General features: G+C 54.0%; 5 protein-coding genes across 5 annotated transcripts; 3 read left to right on the forward strand and 2 right to left on the reverse strand.

The window, feature by feature from the left end:
- Positions 1-204: 204 nt before the first annotated feature.
- On the forward strand, positions 205-1,476 carry LTHEOB_9533 (CDP-alcohol phosphatidyltransferase; the record flags this gene model as incomplete). The annotated part of the gene is made up of 1 exon (XM_035519131.1): positions 205-1,476. The coding sequence occupies one exon, from the start codon at positions 205-207 to the stop codon at positions 1,474-1,476; it is 1,272 nt and encodes a 423-aa protein (XP_035368760.1).
- Positions 1,477-3,442: 1,966 nt separating this feature from the next.
- Positions 3,443-5,899, reverse strand: LTHEOB_9534 (C6 zinc finger domain containing protein; the record flags this gene model as incomplete). The annotated part of the gene is made up of 2 exons (XM_035519132.1): positions 3,443-5,656; positions 5,807-5,899. The coding sequence occupies 2 exons, from the start codon at positions 5,897-5,899 to the stop codon at positions 3,443-3,445; spliced, it is 2,307 nt and encodes a 768-aa protein (XP_035368761.1).
- A 701-nt stretch (positions 5,900-6,600) lies between these two features.
- LTHEOB_9535 (60s ribosomal protein l37 protein) lies at positions 6,601-7,566 on the reverse strand (the record flags this gene model as incomplete). The annotated part of the gene is made up of 3 exons (XM_035519133.1): positions 6,601-7,028; positions 7,092-7,311; positions 7,369-7,566. 3 exons carry the CDS (start codon positions 7,564-7,566, stop codon positions 6,601-6,603), a joined length of 846 nt encoding a protein of 281 aa, XP_035368762.1.
- Positions 7,567-7,788: 222 nt separating this feature from the next.
- On the forward strand, positions 7,789-9,094 carry LTHEOB_9536 (Ribosomal protein L37e; the record flags this gene model as incomplete). The annotated part of the gene is made up of 2 exons (XM_035519134.1): positions 7,789-7,901; positions 7,954-9,094. 2 exons carry the CDS (start codon positions 7,789-7,791, stop codon positions 9,092-9,094), a joined length of 1,254 nt encoding a protein of 417 aa, XP_035368763.1.
- Positions 9,095-9,574: 480 nt separating this feature from the next.
- LTHEOB_9537 (60s ribosomal protein l37) lies at positions 9,575-10,120 on the forward strand (the record flags this gene model as incomplete). The annotated part of the gene is made up of 4 exons (XM_035519135.1): positions 9,575-9,578; positions 9,650-9,712; positions 9,801-9,872; positions 9,984-10,120. 4 exons carry the CDS (start codon positions 9,575-9,577, stop codon positions 10,118-10,120), a joined length of 276 nt encoding a protein of 91 aa, XP_035368764.1.
- Positions 10,121-12,461: the final 2,341 nt, after the last annotated feature.

Genomic DNA, 12,461 nt, shown 5'->3' on the forward strand with positions numbered 1-12,461 from the left:
GCTACCACGACCGACACGACCGCAACGACTGCCACGATCACGACTTGCACGCCGACGATTTCACCGGTGCGACACTGCTCTAGACGACTTCCCCGCGCCAGGCCGCACGCGGTACGACGTAGTCCCGACGAGACAAGACAACAGCGATAAAGAGCTTGGACAAGGACACACACCCAGCGACACTCGCACATCCCACACGGCAAGATGGTGTACATACGGCAGGACAAGCTGCCGAAGCTCAACGAGTACAAGTACTCGGGAGTGGACCATTCGCTGGTCTCGCGGTACATCCTGAAGCCTTTCTACACCCACGTGGTCATCAAGTGTTTTCCCATGTGGATGGCGCCTAACCTGATCACTTTGACTGGCTTCGGGTTCGTGGTCATGAACTTCTTGACCATGCTGTGGTACTCTCCAACGCTGGACCAGGACTGCCCGCCATGGGTGTACTACAGCTGGGCCGTCGGTCTGTTCCTCTACCAGACCTTTGACGCCGTCGACGGTTCCCAGGCCCGCCGCACTCGCCAGAGCGGGCCGCTCGGTGAGCTCTTCGATCACGGCGTCGACGCTGTCAACACTTCTCTCGAGGTCCTGATTTTCTCCGCTGCCATGAACCTCGGCCAGGGCTGGAAGACGGTCATGACGCTCTTCGCCAGCCTGCTCACCTTCTACGTGCAGACATGGGAGGAGTACCACACGCACACCCTCACTCTCGGCCTCGTCTCCGGGCCCGTCGAGGGCATCCTCACCCTGTGCGTCATCTACACCCTGACCGGCTACCTTGGTGGCGGCAGCTTCTGGGGCCGCAGCCTGCTCGCATCCGTCGGCGTGGCCAAGCCCGCCTGGCTGCCGGAGATTCTCTACAACATGGCGTGGACGGAGTGGTACATGGTGTACGGCGGCATCATCCTCGTCTTCAACTTGGTCACGGCCTCGCAGAACGTCATCGCCGCCCGCCGCGCGCGCGGCCAGCGCTCGCGCATCGCCCTGCTGGGCCTGATCCCCTTCTTCACCGCCTGGGCTCTTATCCCCACGTACCTGTACCTGCAGCCCGTCATCCTGAACGCCCATCTCGTGCCCTTCATCTTCTACGTCGGCCTCATCAACGCCTTCTCCGTCGGCCGCATGATCACCGCCCACCTGTGCAAGTCGGCCTTCCCCCGCACCAACATCCTCACCCTGCCATTGGTCTTCGCCGTCATTGACAGCATCGGCCCGGTGCTTCGCGAGCGTCTGGCGCACGCGCACATCGATGGCATCGACCTCAGCGGCCTGCGCAACATCGGCTGGCCGAGCGCGCTGGGTGACGGCGTTTACCAGGTTGCGTTCGTGTTCCTGTGCTTGGGCTTGGCGGTGGGTGTGTACGGCAGCTTCGTCGTTGACGTCATTTGGACCATCTGCGATTACTTGGACATCTGGTGCTTGACGATCAAGCACCCGTACACGGAGGAGACGGAGGGTAAGAAGAAGAACTAGACGGACTTGCTTGGCTTGAGTTGTGTTCAGATGGTTCTCAAGAGGAAAGAAAGGAGAGAAGAAAGTAGTAGAGGGAGCAGTTGTGGCGGTTATGGAGAGAGACGACGAAAGGTGGTTCAAGTGCTGGGGAATATCAATGTGAGTTGGGCAAGAGCGAGAGAGCTTCAATTTATCAAACGGCATGGCGAGGAAAGGAAAGGTATCATTCTAGATGGGGGCATGTGGGTGGATAGAAAGGATGCGGGCGGCCATTTTCAACACTCGTTATTGCTCGGCGAACACGGTTGGGGCGCCGGTGTTCTTGGTGCGGTTGCTGGTTTCTCTCTTTGACCTTATGTCTCATGAATCGTGTACGATGAGTGAAGGGCAGCGAGGTAATGGCAGCGGTGGAACAAAATGTTCTGCCGAGGGAATGGCAATTTGGATGTTTTTATATATGTATGAGAAAAAAAAAATAAGGTATGATCTCAAATGGCTCGCTTGAGCAATAAGTATTGTGGTGTTGAAGTGGATGGCATCATAAGTATTCTGCTTTTCTGATTTGCCTTGCTAATTTGAAGCTTGCATGCATGTCTCAACGCAATAAGAGAGAACATGTACATTTCTCAGTAATCGTTAGCATCATCATGATTTCGAAATACTACTCTTCTGCATTGAAAGTACAAGAGGTATTCACAATATAAATCCCACGGACTCAAAAGACATAAATATCAACAGACCGCAAAGTAGTCCCATTTCGTAATTCCCATTTACTATTCAGTTGTAGTTGAAAACATTCAGTTTATTTTAACTAGTGATGGAGCGGGCAACTAGTAGCTATCCTATTTATAAAAGCATCAAGGGACTGAAGAAGACGCCGACCTAGATCACTTGATTATGTACTCTGCATTAGCCCATTATGGCTGGTCTCATCCGATCAAACTGCATGCCGCTTCTCGTCATACAGATGTCTTTGTAAAACCTCCACACGTGTCATTCGGAAAGCTGCTGCCTGATTGAAACAGACCCATGATTGGTCTCATCATGGTTTTCATTACGCAGGAATCGCGTGTCACTGGTCGATCTGAGGCTGGGTGAGCGGCGTGGCATTATAAAACTTCATTAACAAAGTGTACGGTGTGTCTAATGAAATTGAGCTGATATATGAAAGAACACTCTGAAATCTCTGAACTCGTGACTTCATTACGCCCGGATGTACATGTCTCCCTACTAGAAAGCGAGAGCAAATTGAACTGGCTCATTTTCCTTTCTTTCCCACCCTTGTTACTTGACAGTATGAATAACTGATTTCGATCCAAACCCCTATTTAATTAGAATCTCCATATCCGACGTAAAATGCCAACACTCACCACTAACTGAAAATGCTGCATGGCCGCTCTATAGAGGGGCTTAGATTTCCAGGTGAACCCTAAACTGACCAACACACAAGCAGAACCGCCACCAAGTATCATCATGGATATCTCCATCACTACCTATGCGGCTGATTTTACCCGCAATGTATCGTCGTGGGGGCGAATTTCATGAATATTATCGAGGTCGAAGATTTTATACATTGAAATCAACTTTGGGTTAGCATCGGCAGCTGACATCGTGAGATTCCAGCGTAGCATAGCTGGATGTAGATGCGAAGTCTGTCAGCTGCTCCAGTAAGGCGAGTCTCATCATCCGTGCAACAGTGACGAGCAGAGACTGGCCCAATTGTTAAGCTTTGGTACACAATGCAACGAGTGCAAGAGAACATCACTCGTGATAAATTTCAGACAAGATTTTCCCGGCGTACTTGACTTGCTCAGCAATTTTGACATGTTAACTTTTACTTTCCATTACTGCACATAAGTCCGAACATACAGCCAGCATCTGTACAAACCATAACCGTGTCGTCGTTACTGTTCCGCAAACGCCCAGATTCCAAAGACCGTAATTGACCCCCAATAGTTAGACAAATAGCGCTGAAAAAGAGCCAATCTCAACCCATGATAGTCTGCCACCCCTTTTCCCACATGACGTCCAACCAGAAGACGTCCTTGTCACCGGCGTCCAGCCTCCTCCAAACTTCCTCCACCAACAGCATCATCCGCATCAGCGGCTTACTCGGCAACCGCTTCGCGAACTCCCTCAACCTCTCCCTCACAAACTCCCTCGCATGCCTCACCTTCTCGTTGTTGGCGTGCAAATCGAAGTAGTCCAAGCTCGACACGAACCGCAGCTCGCCAGCAGCGGCGACGAGCAAGATGGGCTGAGTGCTGCAGGTGCCCGAGCTGTGGGGCAGCTCCTCGAGCAAATCCAGCACGTGCAGGGCGAGGCTGTTGAGCCAGATGCGCAGGTCCGTGTCCTCGCGCGCGGTGCCGGGCGTCGACGGCGTCAGGCTGCAGATGCCCGTCTTCTCCCAGCCGCCCGACGTCGAGTCGGCGCCCAGGCGGCGCTTGAGGATGCGCGGGTACACGCGGTAGATCTCCAGCAGCGCCGCGCACCGGTACGCCTCGCCCAGCTGCACGAAGTCGCGCCGCGCCGTCGCCGCGTCGCCCGGGTCGATCAGGTCCGCCGCCGCGGGCAGGTCCGACGACAGCAGCTGCTCCTCGAGCAGCGTCGCCCAGGCGTGCTTGTCGCGCTGGTCTTGCTGGGCTGAGGGCGTGGTTGGGGGCGGGCGGGTCGAGTAGCCCATGGGGTCGGAGAGACTGGCGTGGCAGGTCGACTGTTGGTGGGAAAGGCGCTCGTGGCGGACCAGCCGGCCAACTTCGGCGAAGAGCATTTGCACGTTGGGCGCGATGCCCGTCCAGGGATGCGGGAGAAGCTTGTTCCCGTTGACGAAGGCCTGGCTGCGGTTGCCGCTCATGAACGAAGAGGCGATGCCCAGGGGACCAAGTCCTCCACTACCGGACTGCCATGGCTTGCTGTGACGTCCTGCCGCGTCATTTATGGCCGATTCTTGCGAAACGAAGCCGATCAGCATCTCCCAGTAGATCAGAGCTTCTTCAAAGAACTGGTTCTGCCGTCGGATGACCTTGTTCTCGGGAGGAACGGGGGCGATCAGACGTGGATAAATCAGAGTTCGTGCAGCCGCCAGATGCGTCAAGCCAAGGTCGTTTTCATCGTGCCAGCATGCTGTAAGGCCGAGAAGTAAGATGGCGAGCAACGCGCGCTCACTGCTCTGGCAGCCGGCTGTCACCATAGCCATCTCGTCCTGCAAGTGCTGATATGCCTTACGTTGAAGCTCCAATCCCGTCACGACCATTTGCGGGTAGAAGTTGGCGAGCTGGGCGGCAGCCATGGACTGGATGGCATAATTTACGGAGGGACTGGAGTCCCAAATCCGACCTACGGCTGTGCGGAACGGGTTCAGTGCAGAGTCGAAGGAGGAATAGAGGGCACAAACACTCTTGAAGTAGTGTTCAACAAGAGCCATGCCGGGTTCGAAGAAAGCAGGACCGCGAGACGGGGCCGAGTTCATGCCATAGAAGTTGCGAAGCAGCTCGCGTGAGAGCCAGCTATAGTCCTGGGTATCATTTTGGGTGACCAAATCATGTGACTCTACGTTCTCTTCGGCTTCTTCCTCTTCCAGTAGATCAACAGGGACTTCGAAAGGAGGCACTTCCAAGTTAGAGAAATCCAGATCCGGGATCTCAAACTCGCCGAAGTCGGGGAATGAAGTGTTGTCCTCGGGTAAGATATCTAAAGCTGGTGTTTCCGGGACGGGTGGTGGTGCGGCGTCATCATCCACGCTTGGTTCTTCGGCTGTTTCGATGCTTTGTACCACATCCTCCTCGGGCTCGTCTTGAACCGGTTGCACACACTCTGCGACCCGTGCAATGTGCTCCTCGAGAGCTGCGACACGCCTCCGGGCGTCGGTCCCCTCTTCCGACGACAATCTTGCATCTTGCCCCGCATTTCGGGTTTGGCATCCGAGCGTCTGCCCAGCTCTCTCTGTCCTCCTAAGTCGTTTCCTTGGGCGCTCAGTCTCCTCTTCTGGGCTGGATGATTCGATAGAATTAGTGGTTCTGTTGGCGCTCCATAGTCGCTTATCTTCCTTCAGCTGGTTTGGTCCGAGTATAAGCGTGCGCGAAGCATCTGGCATGTATGCCTCATACTTGGTGCTCCACTTGATGAACTTCTTGTAGCCAGGGCAAACGATGCCGCGGTTGACGCAGTTGCGGCAGTCCGGCTTGGTCTCATCGCATTTGAGCTGCGTGATGTTAGTATGCGGCGGATGATAAAGATAGGAAGGAGCGAGAGGCACGGATTAAGCACTGTATTGGATGCTGGGCGTTGCGGGAAAACATCGACATGTTGGGCAAGGAGGGGAACAGTGGGCTAGGAGCTGGGATCTCATTACCCTCTTTACTTTGCAGCGCTGGCATCCGTCGCGCGACTTGGGCTTCTTTCGCGGCGGCAATGTCACCGTTGGGGCTTCCGTCTGCGTGGGCATGATTGTCGCACTGCGCTTTTGATTGAGCTGCTTGTGGCTTCGAGGAGAGGTTGAAGTGCTTGTTTTTTTTCTCGCGCCCGTGGCAATTCTCGTTCCAAATTGACAATAGAATATCTGGATGTAAACTGGTTATCGTGAGTTGCTCATAGATAAGCGTCGGACCGAATTGCGGCGTCCACTGGGCCTGTGATTGCAATCGTGAGAATCCGAGTGGCGGGGCTGGCGCTTGCGTCCGGGATTGCGGAAGGTTGTAGTCACCGCTTGGTATAATGCAATCGGCTCGCGACGTCAGCAGCCAGTCAACAAGGTGCTGATCGTAAGCCGGCTAAGCTTCCGATGTGCGATTTACGCGGGTCTCTGTTAAATCTGGGGGCTCTCCAACCCTGCATGAAGGACGACGCGCGGGTGGGTAACCGATAATCGCCCTGGCTCCCGACACCGGACGCGGGGTGAACCGGAATGCTTTCCGCCATAGGCCAATCAGGGCCTCCTCGTGATATCTCTGCCTCCACAACCATGACTGTTCAGCCGCAGCTTCCAGTCGTGGTAGTTTCACAGGCCGCGTCATATCACTTTCTCCTGCCGTCGCACCATTGGAGACCAGCATCGAACAGCAAATTCAATTTCCGTACAGCCGCCCATGGTATCATTGCCTTACCCTTCCGAAAACGCCAGGCATAACAGAACCGTCAAAATCCAGCTCAATGTTCCACCTCGAGCATGCCCTTTAATCCTTGCTCGACCGCAGTCAACCAGCGCCCACGCTCTTCCAAATCGTCTCCCATGCCTGCCTGGCCAGCCTCCCTCCTTCTCTGTGCTTCCCTCGCGGCCTGAACCGTGTTGCGCTTCTTTTCCTCCAACGGCTTCAGTTCTGCCTCCAGTCTCTCCAGTTCTCTGGTCTTGCGCGGTACGGTTGATTCAAGACTGGACAACTGCTTGTCAAGCGCTGCAAGCTCGGCCTCCTTGGCGGCTAGAACAGACATTGTCTCCGGGAGCGGTAGCGATAGCGATGGGTTTGTCGGATGCGGCGCCTGAGTCCCCTGCAGCTCTGCGATGGTAGACTCCAGATTGGCTATATCTGTGGGAAGCGCCTCGAGCTGGGCGGTGCGGAGCTGGATTGACTCGTAGCCTATGCTCCTTGGTCAGATCTTCGCCGGTCGTTGAGTGCAATTCGCATGCTAGGAACACCTACGCTTGCTTAAGTCGCGCCCCCGGCGCTCCAACTCGGCCAGTATCTCCGCTACCTCGACTTTTTGTGCCTTAAGAGATGCCTTGACTTCGACGAGTTCTCTCTCGAGCTCAACGTTTTCGCTCGGCTCGACGAATTGCGGCGGGTCTACAGTTATCGCTGTGAGGTATTTCTCCTTGGTGACTTGCTCGACGTAGCTAAAGCGCAATTTCGAAAACAGCTCCTACATGGGACGTCAGCTGCAGTTACGAGCGCATTCTTTGAGGAGATTGATTTATACCTTGTAGTGGACTAGATCAGCTTGCAGACTGGCTGGCGTCGCGTCGTCTGCGGACATCTCAGAGGCAGCGGAATTACGCTTGTCGCCATTTTTAGCTGGCTGTGGGCGGACATCGTTGCTGAGTTCGATAATTTTGATGTCCTGGGATTTCTGAAGCGACTTCAGGCGCTCAATGGCCTCGGCGTGGTCGGCGGACATGTTGCTCTGCGGCGCGGAAAGGTTTGTTGCATGTAAACAATGCAACAGCGACCGCGGGGAATCAATGGCGGCGGCATGCTCGGTTACTCTTCGGGGCTGATAAGATTATGGTCCGCCTCCTCACGTCACTGGCTCGACTCCCTGTGCGCTCGTTGGTACCTTTTCCCCACCCTGCGTGCTTTCAGGTGACGCGCCGCGATATCGTGAGAGTTTCTCCTAGCAATGCCTACGGACGAGCTCTCCGACAACTATGTGGCGGAGTTGTTGAAGAAAGATGCGAAGGCGAGCTCCGCACGCTACGCCTCCGTAGGGCTTCAGGCCTACCTGCCCAAGAGGTGAGCAACGCGAAACATTTTCCCTGCAAACAGCGAACTGACTCCCTTGCAGACCTACTGGCCAGGCACCGAAGCCAAATACGCGGTTCCTCCGAAACATTCTACGCGATACAGACAACCACAATGCAGCCCTCCTTGCAAAAGAGGCAGAAGAATCACGAGCAAGACTCAAGGCCCTTCGTGAAGGTGGCCAAGGGAGCAACGAGCGACCACACAAGTCGCGTGAGGTAGACCGAGGCAACGGCGATGTCATGTCCCGGTCTTCCAAGCGGAGGCGTACAGAAGATAGCGACGACGAGTCGGACAGAGGACACCGCCGACGAGACGAAGAGCGCAGCTCCCGCCGGCCACATCGCTCGAGGCGCGAACAATCAACAGATCGAGATGATGACAGGGATAAGAGGAAGCGCAGTCGTCGCTCATACGATAGTGAAGAAGATCGGGAATACCGCAGATCACGACATTCGCACAGGAGTCGTAGACATCGCGATCGGAGCGCGACGGATGACGACATTAAGGATGACCGCAGGTCTGAGCGGCGACATCGGCACAGGCGCAGGAGTCGATCAGGCAGTAGGGACAGACGGCACAGGTCTCGGCGGGAGACACGATCCGGGAGCGCATCCGAAGAGGAGGAACGCCGTCACAAGCACCGGAGGCGCGGATCGCCATCGAGATCGAAGGAGAGGTCGAGGGATAGCTCTACGGACAGGAAGCATCAGACAAGCAAACCCAAGCTCAAGGAAAGGCCGTCGCGCAGTGCAAAGTTAGCAGCTTCGGACTCCGATCCGCTGGAGGCGATTGTCGGCCCAATGCCTCCGCCTCCTGAACCAAAAGTTCGTGTGCGCGGTCGCGGAGCCATGAGAGCGTCTACTGCGATGGATGCCCATTTTGCGGCCGACTACGATCCCTCGCAGGACGTGCAGCCGGGTTCGGAGGAGGATGACTGGGACATGGCGCTTGAAGCTCTGCGTGATCGGCAGCGATGGAAACAGCAGGGCGCGGAAAGACTGAAGGCGGCTGGCTTCACGGATGAGGAAGTAAAGAAATGGGAGAAGGGAGGAGAGAAGACTGAGGAGGATGTTCGCTGGCGGAAGAAGGGCGAAGGCCGTGAGTGGGACAGAGGGAAAGTTGTCGACGATGATGGCCACATTGATATCCGCGCTGAGTGGGGACGATTGAAGGGCACGTAGCGCATGCCATGGGCCAGAGGATTACGACAGTAGTAACAAGGAAGTATTGGAATGTAAAAGCAGTTTCGGCTAAGTAAATATTAAAGGCAACGAGTGAGAAATCCAGTGGCGCAATAAGTCGTGTCTTGAGACGAGGGGATCAGAGAACGAGATTCATTTCCTTTCTTCTGCCGATGAACTTTTCTCAGACTGAGGCCACAATTGGAGGGGTTCCCTCGGTGCTTGTAAGCCGAGCGTGTTGGTGTGGTGCTGAGGAAGGAGCGTGGGCGCTAGCGATAAGATAGGGTCACGTGCAGCACACACTCGCTAAGCGGAAATTCGAACAACGGCCAAACCGCCTGCGCGACCCGACGGGACGACACCACCGACGACACCACCTCGAAGCTACGACAATCGACGCCAACGGTGAGCCCGACCTGCTCCGACCTGCTGCCAGTTTTTATCATACTGACATTGCTCTTCTGCAGTCCTTAATTCAAGATGAGTACGTTCCCGACAGCGACAGCGACCGCGCGACTTTCCCTCGACGACGACAGAGACTGACGACCACTACAGCGAAGGGTACCTCCAGCTTCGGCAAGCGCCACAACAAGACGCACACCCTCTGCAGGCGTTGCGGTCAGTACAACCACCCGGAAACGGCTCGGCGAAGGACGCAAGAGCGGGCGAGAGCCAAGGACGAAATACTAATGCGCCAGCCCTACAGGTCGCCGTTCCCTCCACGTTCAGAAGCACACCTGCGCCTCCTGCGGCTACCCCGCTGCTAAGACCCGCAGCTGTACGTTCACCCCGCGATGAAGATCCGAGATCCCTTGGACGACGTCCCCCGTTTTCCTTGATCGGGGTTACCCTAGCAAACGGACCACGGCTGACACAGGATTTACTGCAGACAACTGGGGCGAGAAGGCCAAGAGGAGGCACACCACCGGTTCTGGCCGCATGAGGTACCTGAAGACCGTCCCTCGCCGCGCCAGCAACAACTTCCAGCAGGGTGTCGCCAAGCGCAAGGAGAGGGCCTCGGCGTAAATGATGATCAAGTCGTAGACGGGACTATGCGGGGACGGTGGTGAAATTTCTTCCAAAAAGGCGTGGGACATGTGGGTATACCACTACACGAATCGGAGTCTTTTCCTTGCAGGGGCAAAAGAGGCAATCATGCATTCCTGGATTGAATGAAGGAAGGATTTCATGTCCATTTCCTTCCTCGTGTTCTTTGATGAGAGCAAAAAACATCGAGTACATTGCCCAATGGAACCGCTCACCCGCGCCTATACCTGGACTTCAAAAGTGTCTTTTTTTTACCCCAAGATATGTTACTTAAATCTAGGGGCCGTAGATCGACATCTGGGTCTCAATCCCAATGGATTTACCACTTCGCAAACCCTCGGTCCTCGAAACGAAGCCCAGCTACATTCAGACCACGATCTCAACCGCTAAAACCACCGGGTCGCGCCGATTACCGCCGGATTGTCTGCATTAAGCTCGTCGTCTACTTCCGACTATTTAAAGCACTTGATAACATCTGCAACTACAAAAACCGACATATGCGCAAAATATGCCTTCTAGCCTGACTTGCCCATCCTCAATGAATATTTCGCTCTTTCTTGTGATCACTTTGGGATATTCCTGTGAATGACTGGGTCGTCAAAGATTTGTTTTGTTACTGGATTCCCATACCCTGATATCGATTCCAGCAGGGGACGTTGATGGCATTTATCTGCTGCAAGCCAATGTATTCGTGTCATGCAAATGCGTCCATCCACTAAGGTCAATCAAGCAGTCAAGCAGCCGCGCTGCGGATCTGCAACGTTGAACAGAAAAAACTAAACATGTGCAGAGATGTCCGAGCATGCGGCAATAGCTGCTGCAAGCTGAATTTACCCTAGTAGGACATGCATCTGTCAGGTGCACACGCCTAGTAGTATCATTATTCACCTGCACCAACCTTAACTACCCTGCAGCCTGCTTCTGCAGCAACCAGCATCAGCAGCTGAATGCCGGGCCTATCAGGTTTGGAAGCGTTGACTTGACCTGTGATACCCATGCCGCTGCTTGCAATGTGGTATTTAATACCTCCGCCATGATTTCGGTTGGTGAGGCTGCGTCCACGCTTGTGGTATATCACATGCACCTCTTTAAATATACTACTAGCTGTGCTTGGAGAAGGGATAATTAAGAAGATTTGCGGGGCATCCAGAAACCAATTCGTGTGGGTTGCGAGAGTTCAACATCATTTTCTTTCCCGCTTGATGAGATGCTGTAACTGAAAACAATGCCAGTGATAATCCTCAGGGACTGGTATTGGGTTTTTCTCTTCTTTCTTTTCATTTTTTTTTATTTTCTCATCAAGCGGGTTTATGGAATGCATGTAAGTGGGTGACAAAAAACCCAGTTGATTATACGCATTCCGGCGAAGTGGGCGTTTAGTGGCTGCGCTTCGTCTAGATAGAGCTGGTCGGCTAATTTGAGTATATAAGAGGTAATGGATTGGGATCATGATTTGGTAGATGTGATCTTGAACAGCGGACGTAAAAATGGGCGCTGCCTATTGAAAGCACGCCTGCACGCTAAATCCATTCGTAGTGAGTGAAAATTTATGTTTGTAGCTGCTTGGAAGCTCGTGACGGCGGATCCCATTCGTATCCTGAGTACTCCCGCACTGAAGAGTTTCTACGAATCTCATGGTTCTCAAGCAATTTGCGTGTAACTATTGTGTGTTATTGTAGTGCCTAGTTGCATTAATAGTATTGTATTGTGTTAGAGCTGGGGTGAAACATGTTTTCTTGGACAATAGAATGTGAATAAGCATTGTCGTCACCTTAACTACTTGAGCATCTGTAGAGTCCACGGATTCCATTCCTCTTCCTAACACCGACAAACAAACTCTGACACACAAAAAACATAAAACTTTTCTTAGAGACCTTCAAACACTGAGTAAGTTGTTGAAACTTTTTATATTATATGGAGGGTAGTATAACCGCAGCACAGAACAACTTCAACACCGCCACAACCACCAACAACAACAGCAACCATGACGAAGGAAGCCGGCATCATCATCGGTATCTGCTTTGGCATCGTGGGCTTCGCGCTCTGTTTGTGCTGCTTTTTCGGCTGGCTCCGCCGCTCCCAGGAGACTGTTGCGGGAGAGGTGGTGCTGGCGCACCTCAACCACCTTGACCGAGAGGACCAGCAGCAGCAGCAGCGCTAGGAGAAGCAGGGCGAAGGTGGCTTACCGGCCGAACGGGGGCTTTTTTACAAGCACGATTATCTGGAAATTGAGGACGACTCTCGACCTGTCCGCCTGCTTCTGGGCCGTCCGAAATGAGAAATGCATGATGGAGGAAATCCGGGCTTGAAAGGCATACCG

This window comes from Lasiodiplodia theobromae (genome assembly GCF_012971845.1).
Source record: "Lasiodiplodia theobromae strain AM2As chromosome Unknown scaffold_32, whole genome shotgun sequence".
NCBI lineage: Eukaryota > Fungi > Ascomycota > Dothideomycetes > Botryosphaeriales > Botryosphaeriaceae > Lasiodiplodia > Lasiodiplodia theobromae.